Source organism: Rhodnius prolixus, unplaced genomic scaffold (genome assembly GCF_049639745.1).
Source record: "Rhodnius prolixus isolate KJV_2025 unplaced genomic scaffold, Rpr scaffold_2, whole genome shotgun sequence".
In the NCBI taxonomy this organism is placed as follows: Eukaryota; Metazoa; Arthropoda; class Insecta; order Hemiptera; family Reduviidae; genus Rhodnius; species Rhodnius prolixus.
This window is the reverse complement of record NW_027411592.1, coordinates 15,040,185-15,061,220: the sequence shown is the minus strand read 5'-3', so window position 1 is coordinate 15,061,220 and position 21,036 is coordinate 15,040,185. Positions and strand designations below refer to the sequence as shown.

The 21,036-nt window shown below is 35.0% G+C and overlaps 1 protein-coding gene across 6 annotated transcripts in view; it reads left to right on the top strand.

The window, feature by feature from the left end:
* Positions 1–21,036, top strand: part of acj6 (abnormal chemosensory protein 6) — an 83,140-nt gene that overhangs the window by 43,564 nt on the left and 18,540 nt on the right. For 3 of the 6 annotated variants that reach the window (XM_074118125.1, XM_074118124.1, XM_074118127.1), the window contains exon 3: positions 3,461–3,517. The exons of 2 other annotated variants lie outside the window; for them this stretch is intronic. In XM_074118125.1, the coding sequence (XP_073974226.1) occupies positions 3,461–3,517 (57 nt within the window). Of the gene's footprint in view, positions 1–3,460; positions 3,518–6,828; positions 6,949–21,036 lie in introns of those variants that run through there. One more of the 6 variants, XM_074118128.1, reaches the window with a different exon arrangement.

Genomic DNA, 21,036 nt, shown 5'->3' with positions numbered 1-21,036 from the left:
GCTATACAGCAAAAGGCTTCTTTCTACTGATAGATATTTCCAGTCGATTTTCAAGAAATTAATTAATAGTGCAAAAATTATATTGTAAGTAAATTAAAATTAGATATTCAGGTGATCTATTCCCTATTTTTAGAAATATAGAATTGACAATTTTTATTTTCTGTGAATATTTAGTTTTACCACAACGACTATTTGTTTTGTGCTTTGTGAACAAAAATTCATCCTCATCTAATAGTGAAATGCTTAATTCGCAGGGTTAATTAAATAAAAGCAAACGATGTTTTTCAAAGGGAGAGGAATAAGAATGCTTCCTCTAAATTGAAATATCATTCAAGATTGAATGAAAACTGCTAACATTATTATTTTCCGGCTCTATTAAATTATTATACAAAATGAAGGTAAGCTAACGGTCGGTTATAAGGATCAAAATTAGTAAATTATGTAGTTGGCAATAATGTAGCAACATGAGAGAGAAACGTGGACCAGAATTCATATCAAACATTGCATTTACCTTCTAACCTGTTCCAGTCAGTTTTGAGGCACAATAATGCAATGCCCCATTACTCAAAGAAACCGATAGTCCTTCAGCATTTATACTTGCAGGGTTTGATATATAGGTCAGTCAATTTATGTTATAGATGTCAATAGTAATAATAATGTACATGGTTTTAGTTAATGTATACTCCACTTTTCGTAAAGTAGCTAGTAATTGCATACTTAAAATATATTTATAATAAAACTCTTCGAGTATTATACAAATCATATAACCATTTATAGAATCAGTACAGTACTTAGAAATGCAAAATGTAGGAAAAAAAGGCTCTATAAGCTGAAAACCAGGTAGACTCAGAACGATAGCAGCTAGCCAACTATCACGAGATTAAAAAATACCTGACCAGACACTGTCTCATTTTGCACCAGAATCTACACCATGACTCAGCTCGACATCAAATCCGTCTGGCCAATTCATTATTATTTATATTTGTAATAGCTACATTCCCTATAACAGTATCGTAAATCTCTCTCGTTGATCATGCTAGTCATTAAACTGTTGAAAATAATGTCTATCTTTTATTCAATGTAGTCCATTAGCCTTCTTAATTAAATCTAAATTATCCGCACGAGCCTATTAAATATTTAGCACCATTGTTCTAATTTCTAATTGGCTGTTATCAATATCTCCTCATGAGCAATATACAGCATAAATTAAAATTGAGATTTAAGAGTTAGAACTGACATTAACAAAATAAGTAATAAAGGCCCCAAAACTGGTTTCTACTTTTTGTCCACAGAATTTAATTATATTTAATATTAATATTTGATGGCGAAAAATTTGGAGAAGTTAACTGGTATGAGCAAAAGATAAATTATTAGTAATTATACAATTGATAATTTATGAATTATAATTGAGATATGTTTCTGTTCGTGGCAATAACAATGAATTAAGAAGAGTTGGCGTGCGGGTTGATGATATCAGACAGAAGGGTTTCTCATTGAAAAATCTATAAAAGCAACATACCGTTGGTCTCTAGTACGGTAAAACTAAACCCCTCGTTTTTAGAATGTGTAGAAATGACGAGTGCAGCGGGCAGTGCGGTCGATAAAACGACAACGGGAAGTGGTCCTCTTCATTAGGTTTATTACTGGGGGCTGTTAGCCAGGGGTGGCAATGTTCAAGCCCTAGAGCCTTATATGGCAACAATAGCACCTGCATTTCTGGCTGAACACCCCACCACAATAAAAGCACAGTGGAAGAGGGTCTGCCTTGAAGGAAGTATATACCAGGGATTTTCAACGGTACTAACTGTACGACCATGAAAGCAAGTGGATTGTCAGTCAAGAAGTCTGGCAGTACAGTTAAGGTAAGGTGTACACCCGTATAAAGGGAGCAGTTTATAAGATTGCCGCCGCTCGACTACACTGATTGACTTACCCTACCGCATTTATCTCAATCTCACCAAACATTTCTATCAAATTTTATAACTTTTTTTGAACGCGCTTGCCATCAATTATCGCTCAATATTTAAACTTTGTTCCTTAATCTGCTACTTACATAAGGTATAACAACAATTTTGGAAAATGCCGTGTTTGATAATTTATTCCTCGAAATCTATTAGATCTGATTTCTTGTTAAAAAATATAGTTACAAAGGAGGATTTACGGTATATTACAAAGAAAATTCGAAAATTTTATCATTTATAGAAAGAGAGAAAACAAAAATTATAAAAGTTGGGTACTTTTCAACGTTACGCTTTTTCATGCACTTTTTGACGATCACCCCCTTATACATCTGTCCAAGTAGACTGTTTTATTAAACATAATATAATAGTAACTATAACCTCAACAGAAATCTTTCCAGAGAAGCTGGAAAAATCATTAGAAGTTTCATTAAACTACGATTTGAAAGTTTCAGCTAAACTTGTCGTTATGTGATGGGAATCTGATCGCAAATGGCAGGAATTGTATGAGAACAAAGAAAAGAGAAATAGAACTCTATTGATTCACAAAAATAGATAAGTAGTTTTTTTGAATATTCCCTAGCTCGCAAATTATTAATTATTTTATTTACACACTGGCATGTAGCCTCTTCTAGTTCTAATTTTCTTCTATATAGATCCCAAGCTGACGATGTTAAATTTCAATATTATTTAAAACCCTGTAATTATAATATAATACTATAAACTATAATTTGATAGATTAATTTTGACAATATACCCAACCTCAGGAACAGATACAAGAAAATTTACTAAGAAATTTTTAACTGTTTGTTATTTACCTATCAGTTAAAAAATATATCTCCAATTATATCATAAATAGTAAGTAATTTTTAAATAAAAATATTTTAAAAATGATTAACATCTGGAAAGCGTAATGAATACTTTTATGATTTTATTCGATTCAATTGATGTTATTTGGGATTCAATTACACATTATTCAATGCCTCAATATTTTCATGTACTCTAAAAGTCAGAAAGAATTTCCTGTAAGCTTTTGCAATTAAAAAGATTGTTATAAAGAAACCAAGAAAATGATTGCACTTCAACTGGAAACGACGAAATTATAATGTTTTAATTACAAAAAAAAAACAACAAGAAAATAAAGATATTAAGTCAGTTTATCTTAAATACTTCAAAGATTTAAGATAATATATTTAAGTACTAAAGGTATGATATATAAGGATCTCGTTAAAAGACTGTTAACCTCTCATTTTTTAGTTGGCAAGTTATTAAAGCTAAATGGATGTCGCCCTTGCTGAGGGTCTTCACACATTTTATCTATTTTCTTCTTCTTTTTTTTAAATTGATATCTGAAGTCTCAAACTTAATCTAAAACTTACACATATATATACAAAAAAATAAATAACCTTTCTATTTTTAAGAATATTAAAACATTATTTCGCATGAATCTTTACCAATATAAAAATTTAGATTGAAAGCATAACCGAGACCTTGTTTTTCAGACGCGGATACTGGAAGATGCGATGGCAGGGAACACTACCTGGTCCCCCAGACATAATGTATGTGAAAATACAGAGTATAACGTTTGGTTTTTATTAAATAGTAGATTACTCCTGCCAAATTTGTGTACCCGCTGCATGATCCCTAAGTTTTTTTATCTATATTATCAATTTTCATTCCACTTTTACAGATAAGAAAATCTATTTTAAGTTTGTTTTATTAATAAAGGTTTTATTAATAAAATCGATGTAACTAGCATTGTTCCTGCTCCGAGTCAAATTTGTTGTGGAAATCAATTTGTATGTATAGATTTTTGCAATTTTACTCTCTTTTTTTCCAGTTGACGTCTTCAGATATTTTCCTTCCTTCGAAGGTTCTCTATGAGACACTTTTAGAATCTTTCCTAGCACTCAAAACGATCACCAGTCTCGCCTATTTTAAAAGTGATCTCCAGATCTACATTACAAATGGATTAACCACAGAAAAGCAGCTTCATTGGCAAGATTGAGGCAAAATCCCGTCGATATGTAGCTAATAGAGACTTTAAAAAAAAAAATTATTTAATCATGTAATCAATTTAACATCAATTGATCAAGAAACTTTAGGAAAGAACTTTAATTTTATTAAAAGCGTTGTTAGAGTGTCAGCCCCACATCAAGAGATCTTTATATGATGCAGACCATTGCTGCATGAGAGGAGTAATAATCCGCAGGTTATACTCAGCATTGCCTCCTCACAGGATGCCTTTTAGTGCGATGATGTTGTTACGATTGCCGTAGAATAAAATAAATTTTCTGGCAATAAAGTTTCAATTGTATTTAACAACTCTTTTGTCGGGATAGAAGTTACAACAAAAATCAAAGAAGTAGTGAAAAACTAAGAGTCCTTTCAACAAAGTATCAGTACTTCAGGCTAAAGTAGATTTCGACAGAAATTTTTCCACCAAAACGGAACACCAAAATCTATAATTTTTGCTTGACGATATCGATTCTGTTCGGACCAAAAACCTTGTGAGTGCGTGTTCAAGGGAACCTTGAAGCAAATATTTAGGTTGATGAACTCTATTCCTAAGTTTTGGGATTATCACAATTCTTTGACTTACCAGAACCTTAAAAACATTATGTTAAGGATGTAAATAATAAATAATCTGAGAGAATATAATGGATAAAAATACTTTCCGCTATTCGAACCTTTTCTAAAAAGCATCGTACGAATTTTATTTTAAAATCCCTTATAAATAATGCAAAGTTTGATAGGTCGTTTCAAAACTGAAAGACTGAATTATCCTAATTCTAATTGAACTTGAAAGAATAAAGAGGAGAAGGGGAAAATAAAGTAAAGATTGGTAAGATCCAAAGAAGCTTTATATCTTTTTATTTACGAAGAACGAACGAACAGAGCGGGGATAGATATCAGGGGAATAATCCTCATGGGTTGAAATGTAGGGTAGTGCGAGAAGCAGAGGATATGTGCCCGTATATCCACTACATTTACAGGTTGTGGTGGCACAAGCGAACAGTATACAAGAACGAACGTAACCCCCTTAAAAATACTTAAAGGGAAGGGCGTAACGGGAGTGTAATGTACCTCCCCCCCAAAGTTAGGGTAAATGTGTGTGTTTTTGTAGAAGTTCGTTCCAAACTGAACAGCACATCAGCAGCTCTGAGTCAGAGATCTCTGTGTGCACATGTATGTAGATGTATTAGAAAGGAAGATCTCCGTGATGATGATAATATTTGCGAGAGTGTGCGTATATCTATGTGATTGAAGCCCTCTCACCCCTCAAATTCAGACTGTCTGCCTTTTAGCTCCACTTCTGTTAGTGTGCTGGAGTGTAGAAGCAGAGGAAGAACACCCAAACATCTCTTCTCTGGAACCACCCCCGCACACATAGTCATCATCCTTACCTCTTATATATTATGCAGGAGATGTTACTCATCCCGCCCCTTGTCCAAAGTACAGCCAGAGGTTGGGTAAGTCCTCCATTCCTCTACGCCCATACAGCTTTTAATTCTAATTTCAGTGCCCACTTTTCCCTTTACTTCGGTAGATTATGTAAAACTTAGGGTGTACTAATGTAAGACCTCTTTTTGAGGATTGTCTACCACTTAAATACTCCAGTATTCTGCTTAAACGCAAATGGACATAAATTCAGACAAGCTATTTTATAAAGATTTAATTCTGTTATAAAAATTTGCTATTTCATATACATAAGACTTTTATAACACTTTCTAAAAGAACTAATCTTGTTTCTCAAATGATAGACCAATCTTAACGATTCTCTAGTCTCTACGCAATGTTACGAATATCTACAAATGAATAAAGCAGGAGGAAGTCGCTGTAAAATTCGGAAATTTCACTTTTAGGTGGATGAATGAGTTTTGACTAGAACTGTGCTGTCAAACTATAAAAATTCTTCTGACGAACAGGGCGTATTTCAATCCGCCGCATTGTATGAAAAGTAGATCTTTCTTTAGTCCAAGGTTAAGGCTTAAGAACCTTAAGCGAACAGTTTGGTCATATGCCTGTCATGTTGTTCAATGCTCACTTTTCTTAGAATAAAAAATACGATTCTATTGGAAAAGGAAATTGTTTAAAGGTTTAATGTTGGAAAAATGCCACACAAATCACTGGAAGAATATACATCAACTTATACGATACAGCGAATAGTTGACATTAAATTGCCGCAAATATTGGAAAACGTTTGGCAGAAAGAAACAACTAGATTCTCGGAAATATTCATTATTTTAGACTTGATAGATTCTTAAAGAGAGCGATTTAAGTAACGAAATTTAAAGATCCCTGCGGCCAAGTGGGCCAGCCAATTTTTTTAGGAAAGTAACTATGTGTAGTTGCCATTAGCTAAATGCGACTAACGAGAAAAAATATATATATATCATTATTTCGCCGCGCAAGAAAGAAACGAAAGTTTGTATAGATTTTTTGAAATAATATTTTTAGATCCAAATAAACGATGTCTGGTGCGTATCAAGAATAAAGTTAACATCTTTTTTACGTATATTTAAAGAAAATAAAACTAAATAAGGCAAGGAATAAGGAATAAGGCAATAATTCAATAATATCATTCCTGAAAACAAAAACAAAACCAAAAATCAGCCCCATTCAACTTTATTTCGTAATAAAAGAGAAAAAGTAACAATATATAACAAAAGATAAACACTAATAAAATATTTATTCCGGAGCAGTTGGTAAACAGGTGATGATCAAATAAATAATGTTGCAATATCTAGAAAGCGGAAGAGTTTGTAGTGACGACAAGCAGACAAGTATTGCCTCATACGGAGGGCACTTGGGTATACGTGGATGTATCGCGGGCGGTACAACAATTACCTTATTTATTATACATAAACTGAAGTAGAATGTGATGGCGACCGGTGGTAGTCGCGATTCTACCACCGTTACATCATCAATGTCGTTCATATTCAACCTTTGGAAAGATATGACAAACAACTTAGCATTAGATTTCAAGGTATTTGTTTTAATATAATTTTTCCATTTACTTTTCTGTATTATATTTTACTTCAATCAATAAACCTTCTTTATTTGCTTAAACTCGGATTTATTTCTGCATTCAATCAATCAATCACTACAATAATATTTACATAGCACCTGATTTCTTCTACATAAGAAATAAAATTTAATATTTATATTTAGAGAAGAGATTAGCACTAGATGATTCCCATATGGAATTCCTGGATTTGATTCCAGCTGTTTGTCCTTATTTTTGCTCTTCCTGTGATAGTTTGTTCATGGACAGTCTTGCCTGAAACACTGTTAAGGATCTGGCAGTGCACTAAAAAAGGCTTTGGGCGCCTACGAACTCAAATGTCATTACTTCTTAATTAAATATATATTAATTCTTAATTATGTAATACATAATCACTTCTTACGTTCTGAAGTATTTATAATACAGAAAGACCAATGGTAGCTTATTAGGTCAATCTTCTCTCAAACTAGTCCAACCTAGAACTACATATTTCCTATTGTAATAATGGAATTACAGTACAGTCTGAGTTATTCATCTTGGACTCACTGTTCTGAAGATAGAGATTGCAATTGTTTATTATACAACAATTAAACTCCTGCACACATTAAACATTTCGAGGGTAAATGTCTTTTTACCACAAATATATGTTCTGAATGGAGAAGTGGAAAATATTGTTGCTATTGAAGGGAAAGATTTCAAGTGCCATTAATCAAAATTTAAAGCGTTCAACTTTATTTCAAAGTAAAAGATATATTACAAGTGAATGTTATATAAAGTATTAAATATTAACTACTAAAATCTTGACTAAATCAGCCTAGAATATTTCCTGGGTTATTTTGAATTGAAAAATAGTACAGAACGAAAAGAACTTTACCTGCCTCTTGCAGCAGGAATATTAAACTCGGCTTAGAATCGCAAATTGCTTAATTACATCTTTCTTGAAATTTATAATTTGTACTTAAAACAGAATTTAAATATAGTACATAATTACTATAATAAAATAACTGTTGAAGGAATCAAGACCTCGCTGCTCTTACAAAATCCTACTAAAATAACATTCGCTGATAAAAAGTGACATACCTAAGGCCTGACATACGTTAAAACCGAAAAAAAGTAGACCTGCACAATCATTCCCGGTAGACTCGCCCTTCCAACTTGGAATTTTGGTTAGAAATATCAATATATTTTTTGGGGAGCTAGTTAAAAATGTATGTAACACTCACTAAGTTCCGCGACATATCACTTTTTTTTCTCGAAACTCTGTTTTTAAGAGATCAAGACGAGTCATCTGCTCTTCATTTCCTTTCTTAGCCCAATCATGATGTTATTCCAGTTGACATTCACGAACATTACTGCATACTCACATCTTTGAGTCTTGAGCCTCCGCAATGAGTCTTTAAGAAACTTCACCTCCACAGACAGCTCTCTTGGAATGTCTTACTCCCAGAGCGTAGCTGTATCTACTGTGACTTATTCTTCAACATGAACTTTCAACTGCTATTGCATTCTTAATTACCATTTTTTGGTGGCTTAAAAGTTTCTATCTGATCACGTAATGTTCAGTATCAAGGAGTTCGACAAATCTTCGACATTCTTGATATTACCAAACATATGTTTCCTAATATGAATTTGCAATATACTTTTCTGAAGAATGTTTTTTTTTTTTTAACTAAAACTAGATTTTTTATATTTGTTAAATGCCCAGTTTAGACCTAGTGGCCCAGAAGAAAAGTAGATTTCTGAATTGTTTTGCATCTATTTCAAATCTACTGAAGAATTAGAAAAGAGCGTGCTATTGCTACTGATCAATTTAGGACAATATAAATCTTAGTCAAAAGCTTGCAACAAATTTCCCAATAACTCGTATATTTAAGAAAATCTGTAATTGCAAAAAAGACAAATTTAGTGCGTCTCATTTTTTAATTTGAATTTTCTTTGTCAAATCTCTTTCGTAGGCTTTTCTGTTCAAGAATTTTGGCAAATTTAGTGACACTATTCGCACATATATTTAGAGTAATTCAGCAATTATACTATAGCTACGAGTATATTTGAAGATTTGAATGGACTTTATAACTCTAACTATGAATACTTTTACTAAAGATATAATTACTTGCTTAAAAATAGATCATCTTTTGATGCTAAGAAATGTATAAGGCGTCCATTTTCTGCGCGACAAGCAATGCGCTGTAGCACATGATACGAACCCTACCTCCTTTCACCGATCTGTACCTGCCCTTGGTTGCTATGGATACCATTCATCCAGCTGCCCAGGAACTGTTCCCCCTTTTTTTTATTTCTCTTTATCCTTCTATTTGGAAATGTTCCTGGACTATCATAACTAAATACAATCATACTCAAGTTCATGGAGTACAAGTTGTGAATGGTCTTAGGTCATCTGAACGATCAAACCACTCATTGAAGATTGATTACATTCAACAATAAAAAAATGTGCTGTATTCTGAATTAACTTGCTATAAATTTAAGTAATTAGGTTAATTAGATTTTATTGCTAAATAATAAACAATAATTAGTAAAATGGCATTAACGCAATGAAAAAGGGCCGAAAAAAGTACCATTGAGTTGCTTAATAAAGCCCTTACCAAAAAAATACAAATTTCTACGTTACTAATGTCTTCAAATATAATGACAAGAGAAAAAGCTGAGAAGGACGCAAAATTAAGTCGGTCATAGGACTTATTACCGAAAACCAATTAGGTACGTGAAAAATAAAATAAATTTATAATAATGCCTGATATTTTTTGATCCATCATTCTGTAATCCGTAAGACTTAAATTTACTCTAGATGTGATTCGACACCCTACAATTGCCAAGAGCAAATTTTGGTATCAAAAGCTCTAAAATAAAACAAAACCTTTTTTCGTGTAGTCCAAATTTGTAAAATTTTACGACATAAAAATTGAGCAATTTCTCAGTGGAAAGTTTGTAATCTTTCCAGCTGGTCCACATCTAGCTTAATAAGATTCGCTTCGTAATTCTCTTACAGTTCATATCAGCAAACTCAACTCCTAGCGTACTGTAGATTGGTGTGATATAGTTTCATCGCAAGCTCTCAACTATGATTGTTCTTCTTTTGATATTAGACTTCTCGGTAAATTTTTGCATATCTATTCAATTGTTGATTAATTTCAGAGATAAACATTAACGGTGTGACTATTCCACTGCATTTTTGAATGTATTGCATATCTAAAACATTTCAATTCTTAAAACCGTTTTCAATTTTTACCTTCTCAAGAAATGTCAGTAAGAAGTTTGATTTTTGTTAGTTTTTTTCAAATTTAGATGCGTTTAGACTGCGGCATAAGTTATTGCCTTTTAACAGCCTTTTGCCTTTTGCTCTTTCGTTACAAGCAACACCTGCTTATCACCGGACGGTGAGCTTAAAGAAGCTCATAGATAAATAGATTCTAATAGGGACCCAGTGGATCTATTGTGGCTCCCACCTCTCTAGAGCTCGCCATTCAAACCCGTCTGTTTAATCAGACTCTTGAAGCTGGAGAGCGGCTCCTAGTAAAGCTTACAGGCCTTGGTTTTTCCTCCCCAGGAAATAACATCCTTAGCCAGACAAGCCCGTTAAACTGACATAACACGTGCAGTGCCGTTTCCTTCTCCTCCTGACAGGACCTACAAAGACTATCATCTGCCAAGCCCATGCAATGCATGTGTTTCCTCAGTCTGCAGTGGCCGGTCAATAGGCCAAAAATCATCCTAATAACCACACGGTCTTGACAGATTAAGTCTGCTGTCAGCTTTGGTAAGTAGCCCCTAATGAACTCCTTCGTCTGTCTCGGCCCCGTGGTGGCCAACCACCACTCTTGAGACCTCCTCTGCACCAATAATTTAATAGCCGCACTCTTAAAGCACTTGGAAACCCCAAAATAAGGCTCCGGGCCAACGAAGTCACCCGCAGCAAATCTGTTCCCCTTATATCCTGAATGACCGGGTATCACACCAGAAAAACATTATTTTGGGCCCTGATTTCTGTCAGGGCATCCAAAAGACGCTCATAGTAAGAGTCTACGTCATATTAATGGCTTGATTCATCAGAATTTAAATTTGTTTGTCAACCAACTCTAGATGTGTTCTTCTTAACATAAATAAAAAAAATTAACGCAATTAAGTCAAAGAAAATAAAATATTCAGTTTCAAACATCACTCCAGTTGGATGAAGCAGGTGGGCGCACAGCCTCCGGTCGACCCAGGGTTTTATTTTCATTTTTAATCTTCACTTTTATTTTAAGAAGGAGAAAGAACCCGAAGAGAAAGGATTTTTTTCCTCGTCTTGGCTTAGTATTTTATTTCATGTATTATTTAAATGTGGAATTAAAATAAAGTTTGTTTCCTAGTCGCTTCTGTTCTAGATCTAAAATTTTTTAATTAAAACAGTTTTCTATTCCCTAAAGTTAATTCACTAGGCAAGTAAAGTTCCCTTAATTTACCATGTAATTAAGGGCATTGAAGTTATGATTGATCAAACTCAGGTAAAAAAGCAAGGAAAGAATTCCTTAGTAATTTCGTAATAGACCTAATAGAAGCGAAGCCATTACAAATAAAGAAGTGCAATATTACTTAACTAATAGCAAATTACTCAATTTGATTTACGGTCGTACACTTGCGAAGTAACTGCAGACCAGATTGCCATTAGTAAAGCCTACATAAAACAAACAATATTCCAACATATGTTTTATTAAATTCCTAGTAAACATCTGAAGTCATTGACGCCCGAACTTTATTCAGTATTCTCTCCTTGCCGACAAGACCACTGGACAGTGTGCTGTAAGAAGCTCCGAGGAAGAGAAAATCTAAGGACCTGCAGCTGGATTCGAACTTTAGTATTAATACGACTAAAAATGGAAAGAATTAGCCAAGTAGCTAGAGCACCGGACTCCCATCTACCTGGAAGTCCCCGATTAGATAGCTGCAAAGGCTTTCTCTTATTAACACTTGGCGTTAAATTATAACGAAAATTTATAAGCAGGTGGAAAAACAATTATAGAACTTTCGAACCATATACATTTTCTCAAAAAAGAAGTTAGTTATTTGTGAATGATATTATGTATAGAAAGTTTAAAGAAAATCGTTGCAGCCATATTCAAGAAAAGCGTAATACAAAATTGGAAAATGAGTACTTGATAGTATACTGATACCAAGCAATGTTTTCTTTTTTGAAGCAGTTTCTGTTCACATCCTTTCATACTTAGGCCATTTCCTAAAAACCAATTTTCGTACAAGGGACAAAATGGATGTTTCAAAAATTCGATGAACACAAATAAATCTTTTGTTCTTTAAATTGATAATAAATGAACATAATGGATTACAATAATAGTAGCAATAAGATATAGAATTTTTGTTTTAAATTTCTCTATAAGGCAATTTACAATTATTTTTTTTAAAAAAACAGCATTATTTAGCAATCTACTCATTTTGAAACAACAGGTAAATTTTGTAAGCTGGACAAGGTAGCTAATTATTGAAGATAACTGTCCGTGTGTTTGTATCAGTGTAAGGGATTGCCATGTATCTTGCTTGGGCCAGACATGGTATTAGCAGTTCGTGTTAAACTACCATTATGAAAACTGGTTCGATAAGTGCCCACTCTGCCTTTCAGCCTTTCCCTTCATCACCCCCTAGAGCACTTTATTGTATAACTTGATATTTATTCCAACTTTCAAAAACACACTTTAATGTTAATGTACTTAAGAATGTCTTATTAAATTATTTGAATCAAATTTTATTAATTTTTATTTATTTGTTTAATGTTTTGACTTTAGGTTTAAGTTGACTAACGTTCTTTGATCTGTTAATGAAAGTAATTTACTTTTCTATTTAGATTTGCTTTCACTTTTTCCATCCTTTGATTGTATACCCAGACAGCTCTCCTTTTTCTAAATTAATGAACCTAGCATACTGGGAGTGCCACTCTTAGTGGAAGGTGCGGAAATACCTGGATTTAACATGATTTTCGTGCCGAGATTCACTCAAATTGACTACTGAATGGAAACAAGGTGTTTCCTCTTAGGAGGGTCCATTACTGTCGGATCTCCACCATTTTTTGATTAACTTGGACAGAATAAAGTGTTGAATGGCAATTTGTTTTGCCTAAAATCCTAAAATTTGAAGTTCTTTTTTCTTAATTCCAATTGGAGTTGGCACTGGGTGAGGTTATCTCTAACTGCCGAGAGAAAAATGGACATCACCTGCCTGCGAGTCTTTCGTTAGTGTGGATGCCGTCCATCTCCCTAAACCGTCAGGACTTCCTTAAGCAAACTGGATGGATAGTTTCTTCATTAGGGGGACATTGCAAATAGTGGTCTCCAAGGAGGGAGAGCCCAATAGATCTTCTTTTGTCTCAGTGCACTTTTTAGCAAAAACAATTAATGTAGGGAATTCCGTAGCACGAGTAAGCATACCTTTATTTCAGTGAAATAGAATAGAATTCCACGATAATAAGAAATATCATCAATGGTGGGTAAAGTTATGTCCCCAAATCTTATTGAATATTCTGCAATTACCTCAATTACTATGGAACTGGAAAATATGGGATCAAATACAGAATTCTGTAGCCAAGAGTGGGAAAAGGTTGCAAGACACTTAGCTAGAGTATACACATTGAAGAAGGCTACAGATTTGAGAATAGGACAACTAATAGACTCAAAAGAAACATGCAACAAACAATTAATTTGGCCACATCAATAAGTGAGAAATACCAAATTACCGTGAATGGTATTGGAGTAGAAAACGCCAGTAAAAAGGTACAGAAGATAGTCCAAGTTAGTCTAGGAGAATAAGGTCTAGAAGAGTTTGATGGGAAATGATCCTTTGAGAGGAAGATGTTCTAGACAGAATAGTATGCTGGAGAGATTAAAAGGAGAAAGATTGTTCGTCATGAAGAGAGACCAGGGTGGATACAAATTATTGTAACAATATTTTAGTCTTAACGAATATTAGTCGGGCGGCAAATCTCTTACATTTCACTGTCGGTCTATTTTTCTTCTCGTTATCCTTCAAGATAACAAATTCTTCTCATTCTGTAACCAATCAGAAGAGCATTTTGTATGTATGCATGTAGGATATGATATTTCTTTCCTTTTATTTATCTATGTTTACCTTACTAATTGGAACGAAATGTAGAACTTAACCCACCTTTTCCCGGTACATCTCTTTTTCCCCTCTCTCCTCTCTGGAAGTAAGTGTAAAACATTGCTTGTTCATAATACTTGCCCTCCAGGCAGAGTGAATTGAGATCTCTTCCTAGAGTTTCTACTAACTTGGAACGACAATTTCCTACCTTCAGTTCGTACTTATTCCCTCCGCAATCCACTTCCTCAGCAAGAGAAGTATCGAGGAAAATTGATTCTCTATCAAGGAAGAGGAAATACTAACTAGTTGAGCACAGTTTTGCGTCGCAATGGTGATGTTCTATGTTGGTTAGTTGTTTCAAAGAAAGAGTGAGAGACAGTACGCCCTATCTCTGTCACACGAAGAGTTGGAAGCATTAGACTAAAAGGAGGATAGTGTAACCGCTGAGCAGAGGGGCCCTTCACAAATTGAATCTAACCGGTATATAGAAGAGAGAGATAGAGATAGTTCTTACTTGTTCTTCTCTAGTTCTGGACATAAGTGGCTCGCCGAATTGACCACTTTACCAAACTTTTACCTGATACCACTTGAAACACATAGCCACACATGCACAGACCACACACTAAGTTTACTAAAACCTAAAATTCGAAATAGTATATCTTAAATAAACATTGGGTATCCCACATTTTAAATATTTTTATCACCAAAAAATGTAAACACTTTAAATTAAATTCCGAAAATTCATAGTATCACTAGCATTCCCAGTTACCACCTTTATGCTGACGATTTCCAGATTTACCTGTCCTTATCCCCGTCGGATCTGTTTGAAGCTGTGTTTAAACTTCAAGAAGACCTCAACAGTATCACATCATGGGCCACGGAAAATAAGCTTACCCTAAACGCAGAGTAGACCAAAGCAATTGTTATTGGCTCCAACTCTTTCCTTAAATCATTGGCTCCTCTTCCTGATATTTTCTTATATGATATCCCAATAAAATATTGTTCCTCTGTTAAGAATCTCGGTATCACTTTTGACCCAAATCTCTCCTGGGAAAACCGTGTTTGCCAAATCTCTCGCCGCTCCATCCACATCCCGAAGAAGTTTAATAGTTCCCATCACCTTTCTCCAATTAAGTCCCCGGCAACTCCTAGTTTCCTCTCTTATTTTCCCCTATTTCGACTATGGTTACTTAGTGTATGGCGGTCTTTCGAAATGCACTCGATACGTGAGACTTTGGTGCATCCAAAACAGAGGTAATATTATGCAGCGGCTGATGGCAAAAACATGAATCTCGTAAGAAGTATAAGTCACTGATATAACTAGAAGGATTAGTGTAAAAATCTCTTTGGCTACTTTGCTTGCCAGGAACTGGAAATCTGGAAGTGATCTAATCTAATCTTTACTTATAATATTTAGTTAAAATTAGTATTGGAAACTAGTTTAGCTTCTTTTAACGTTTTTTGAACAAAAAATGAGAGAGGCATTTAACAAAACAGAAAATAAATACTTTTTTTTTTTTCAATTTGTTTCATTGTTGCTGTTCCCATTATCTGGTACCAGATAGTTAAAACTGTAATAGTTAAGGTCTTAATATCAAGGAGCAATCCGGAAGAGAAGAAGAAGAAGTCTAGAACAAGCAGAGGCTTTACTTATAAAAGTAATAAATAATTCAGAGTATCTTCAACTCTGAGAATTAATCCAAGTTTACTATAAGTAGCACAGTGAAGAAGTGGGGATAAAAGTGGGTAGCATTCTGGGGGTAAGCTTTTGTAGACTGAGTTAGGATGTACGGGCAGGTAGGGTGAAAACTACGTTCCAAAGAGAGGGCAGGGGATGGCAGTGTTGCTTAAGGATAAATAGCAAAGTTGGTTGTATGGTTCCCTCGGAGAGAAATATAGTGTGCCGTTTATGAAACAGTTTACGATCTAATTTGGGAATGTTGGGTAGCGGGACGAGAGAGACAGAGAGAGAGTGAGACAGAGACAGAGAAGTGGGAAGGATAGAATTAATGGAGGTAATAATGGCCGTGTGTACTAACTACCAACACTAATTAGTCACTGGCTCGTAAAGTAGAGTGGGCGCCACCTTACACTTATTAATACTGTTATTGCATATTGTAAGAGAGGAGCGCACTTGGTGCTGAAGCCCTTCTGGGCTGGTCGCTGCCGCCAAGCCGTCATGAACACTCTTAGTGCTCCAACACGCCCTCAAGCCACGCAACCAAATGTAATCTTTATGAATATAACAACAGCCACCCTTTGGCCTTGCTCACCACCAACATTGCAAATCTAAAATTTTAACTGAATATTTGAATATTGAACTAACCACATTAAACAATTTTACAAAATCTGATCCGGATCTGCTCGCAATCATCTCCTGATTACCGTTCTCAAGATTCTAGATTCTTGCATTTTCTTCAACCTCCAAATTAACAAAACATTCTTAATCCTTTTTAACACAATCTAGACTTTACAACTGACATCATATACAAATGCTTAATTAAGGATAAATAGCAAAGTTCAAAGCAAACCTGAAAAGAATAGTTCGTCTGATACAAAACTATCCTTAAACGAATCTAAAAATCGTAACTAAATTATCCTATCATAACATATGTATCATAAATTAAACAGAAATATATTGGTTTGAGTAAAATTCAAGAGGTTGCAGAAATTACAAGCTGGTGATGGAAATGAGATGATCGGATTTAGATAAAAAGTTAGTTTAGAGTAAAAAGAAAAGTGCGACAATGGAGAAACTGAACAATGTAGGAAAGGTCTTCGAAATTTAAAAGCGTGGCGTAGGAAGGTCTCAAGAAAGTAATGACGCTGAATGCAGGAAATAGCCAGTTTAACGATACTTAGGACCGAGCGATGTGAGGAAGACCATTGATCTAGAAAAGGGTACATCAAGTACTTTACTTTGCCTACGAGAGTTCCAGAGAGGTCTGCATAAACCAGATACCCATAATTCAAATTAGGGAAGTGATGAGCAGTTATCGGAAATTTTGGGTGAGAAGGTGACGTAACTGATTCAACTGGTTTTAAGGGAGAGGATGGACCGTGGATTTGATACCTTCAAGTGTGGCCTTAGTTTTTCAGACATTTCACTTGGCCCAATGGGTAACCAGTGGAAACCTAAATTAGAGGACACAACGTGTGAAAGTCTCCTTAACGTAAAAATGTTAATAATAGACTCATTTTCCGTAGATTGGCCAAATTTGATATTTTAATTCTTGTCAATAATTAGAATAATTTTAAAATTTAGTGTGAGCTTAAAACTATTTAGTTTTGTTCATTCATTCTCTCTCATATGCATGACAAAACAATACTCCCAGGTACACTGACTTTTGCTATGTGTGCGACTCGTTTTAAACATAACATACAAAAAATGAAAACAAAATGTTGAGAAATGGAAGGATCAAAGAAAGGTGAACATGTAGACAGATAGAGTATGGGGGGGGGCAGTTGAGGGGGCTGTCAGTACTGTATCAGTTCAGCCTAAACCGCCTCCACGTATTAAAATCAAGCAGGCCCTGAATGAGAGCAAGGCCGGGTGTGTTGGAGAGAGAAAAGGGATCTTTTTTACCTCGTTCATATTTCCCACATCAATAATTCTGAAGGTAAATTATTGATTGGCCAACAAAGTTCATCTGTTACAACCAACCAGCCCCCTCTAAATTTACCTCACACTCCATTGGCGAGCTAATTCAAAATATTAAATTGCCACTTAGTTAAAGCGATTCACACTACTGCCAAGTTTTTTCCTCTACAATTTACTTTAAAGCGAATAAAAGCAAAACTGTGTTATCATAAACAATAACATCAAACGCTAATCTCAATGAAAGTTTTCTTTCAATTATTTACTTCTTTCTTTTTCCATTTTCTACTTTATTTTTTGGTTAATTTGAAAGTTCATATTTGCTTGGTAAAACAATATGACTGTCGCATATTGTCACTTGAAGAGAGAAGTTTCCAAGTGGAAGGGAAGAAAAGAAAACTTACCACCGTGAGTTTTTACTAACCAAAATCTTTTAAGCTAAAGAGAAAGGTTCATCCTTTCCTCCAGATAGAATGTCCTTCAAGGTCCCAGCCACCAGGACGTTGGTGGAGTAAATTCGTATAAGCCGACCTTTAAGTGACATCAACTCTGCTTTGGCTCGTCAAAGCCACACTTCAACTCTCTTAATATGAGCCAATATTTGGTCTTACCATAACCATTCGGCGTTACTGGAAAATTAATGAAGTATGCAGATGTTGTTTTTAAGCAAGATCAGTGTTTAAATTGCCCGTGGCGGAAGCAAAGAGCCTCGATCAATAATTGTTACGAAGTAATGTAGAAAGAATAAGAAATGAATGTGATCAATTACTGTAGCGGGTTACGAATTCATTCTAAAGAAATCATTTACACACTACAAAGGTTTAACAAAACATAATGAGTGCTGCAAAGAGATTAAAGCGAGAATCGCTAAGCTAACAGGTGTTATTTTGCATTAACTTCTCAGTTAAAATCACAAAGAATGCTACGAACCGAAAAATGTATTGCATTTATAGGTCAGTCTTGGCCGAAATTTAGAGATACCTTTGAATATCCTTCGCTGTTGAAGTAAAGAATTGTTGAGCTGGTCAGTTCTTATTTTACAGTCCCCCGACACTTCCTTTTGCGCCTCTCTTCTTGCCAATCTCCAAGCTTCCAGATCCTGTTTTAAATTTACATAACTCAATCACGGAAACTCGCAAAACGTTCAAATCGATATTTCGAATATATTCGACATATTTCGATATTCTACATACTAGTAGAAGACCGAGTAAAAGGGTTTAATAAAGCAAAATCGTCGAATACAGTTTTAGTTCTATTTTGTGACCAAAAACTTGTCGAATATTAGTTTTTAAAATTCCGATTTAAGGAGAAAATCGCTAGACGAGCAATTGGAATTTCCTGAAGAGATTTTAAGTGTTCCGAGATTTATATCACTTCACTGAATGTTAGTGTTTAGCAGTTTTATACTTGAAGAAAATTAAATTTGTTGCTGACTTATAATGAGGAAGTATGAGTTTACATCTTAATAAGTTACTTCCGCGTGAAGCAAAGAAGTTGTGTTTTAAACTGTTCCCGGAAATATTAGCAAAACAAATAAATGTCTGTAATTGGAAAAAAAATAATGTCAATAAATTTTTTGTACAGTAATATGCAACTAATTTGAGCATATTATTCAATATTGATGCCATTAAAATGCATTGATCCTCCCCTTAAAAGAAATTTTTTGGTTTATGGAAATATTGAATTCTTAGAAAGGCGCAGAGAATTATTTCTCCATTCTTGCAACAACGAACCCCCTCCTCCATTTAGAAGCTTCTTTAAGCTTCTAAAGTGTATACCTCACTCAAGTATAAGAGCATGGCCCATTATAGTTGACAAAGCTAAGCCGTTGTGGGGCTTGCAATGGAGAGGCGGCAAGGATAAGGCAGATGGTGGTGCGGAATAAAACGGATGGGTACAGAGCAGAGTGGGGGTGGGGTGGAGGAGTGCACACGATGAACCATGGCACTACTCTTCAGCTCCTTATACGGTCGGTGCTGTTGTCGGATACATAGCTTTTCACGTAGACTTGGCGAACACTGGCGCACACTGAGTACAGTAGAGCCACAGCAAGTAAGCAAGAAGAGAGAGAGGCTGTGTTTTAATCTGGGCCTGCCAACTCTATAACCACCCTAGAGTACATCTTACAAAGAGGATGCATTAGAGGCCGACCGTAGATACTCATAAATAATTTAAAGAGGTGTAGTAGTAACTGCCACCCCCCTACTCGAGAGTAGAGTACTAGCGCCAGTGTGGATGATGACGTCGTGAACACAAGCAGTGAACCTGCCACCGCCTCCTGACGGTGCCGCCAACCTAACACCACATCGTCCACAGTCATTAAGATGGCAAGGCCTGGTGGAGTGGTAGTGGTAACACTACCACCCGCTACGTTCTTCCACCTACACTTATTGCGTCACATCTCTTCATATCCGAATAAGGGCTCTCCCATTGTTTCTCTTATCGTGAAGCTAAAGAGAAATTTTAATAGTCTTTCTATGTAAACAGCGTAAGTTGCGCTACACTTATATAAAATAATACCCCTGGGAAAAATAATAATAATAATAATAGTAAAAGAGTAAAATTGTCATTTGGGCCGCTAATGACCATCGCAGTCGATAAGCAAAATAATAGTAATAATATATCCTTTAACTAACTATAAGAGTAATTGTTAAAGCCCAAATGCATTTCGTGTTAAAAGAAAACTAGGTCAAAAAATAGATTCTTTACCATAGCTGAGAAGGCGGCTAGCCGGGTCCATTAACCTGGCGGCACTTTGGTTGAATTTTGAGACAAAACTTTTGCACCGAGCTCGAAACACATTGCACTCTTATGCACCACCAAAAAAAAATCTAAATTCGCCAAGGAAAAGCCACAATAAGCAATTAAAGTTTTTTCCCGCCAAAAAAAATTTGGCCGGATTTGATTGAAACTTACTTCATTATGTTAAGTACACTTTGCACTCCATTGCACTACTTAGAAAAATTCATTAACTTTAATAATTATGGAGATATGGCCATTCAAAAGATCAAAGGAATTTGCCGCAAACACTGAATTTCGAACCGCGACTTAGTATACAGGTAGAGGAGAGCTAGCACCAGCTAGAACCACAAAAAAAATCTAATAAAATATGCACACATTCAGAAATATAAGGAATTAAAGTGCTAAAAAAAGCATTAACTTGGCGGCACTTTGGTGGAATTTTGGGTAAAAAATTATTGCACCCTGCTCAGAACACTTTGCACTCCTATGCACCACCAATAAAAAAGCTAGCACCACCAAGGAAAAGCCTCAATTTTCCATTTAAAGTTCCGCGCGAAATTTAAATTCAAAAAAAATGAGTCTTATTTGCGGGAAAATTGGAGCGCTTTTTTCCAAAATAGCAAGTACTAGTA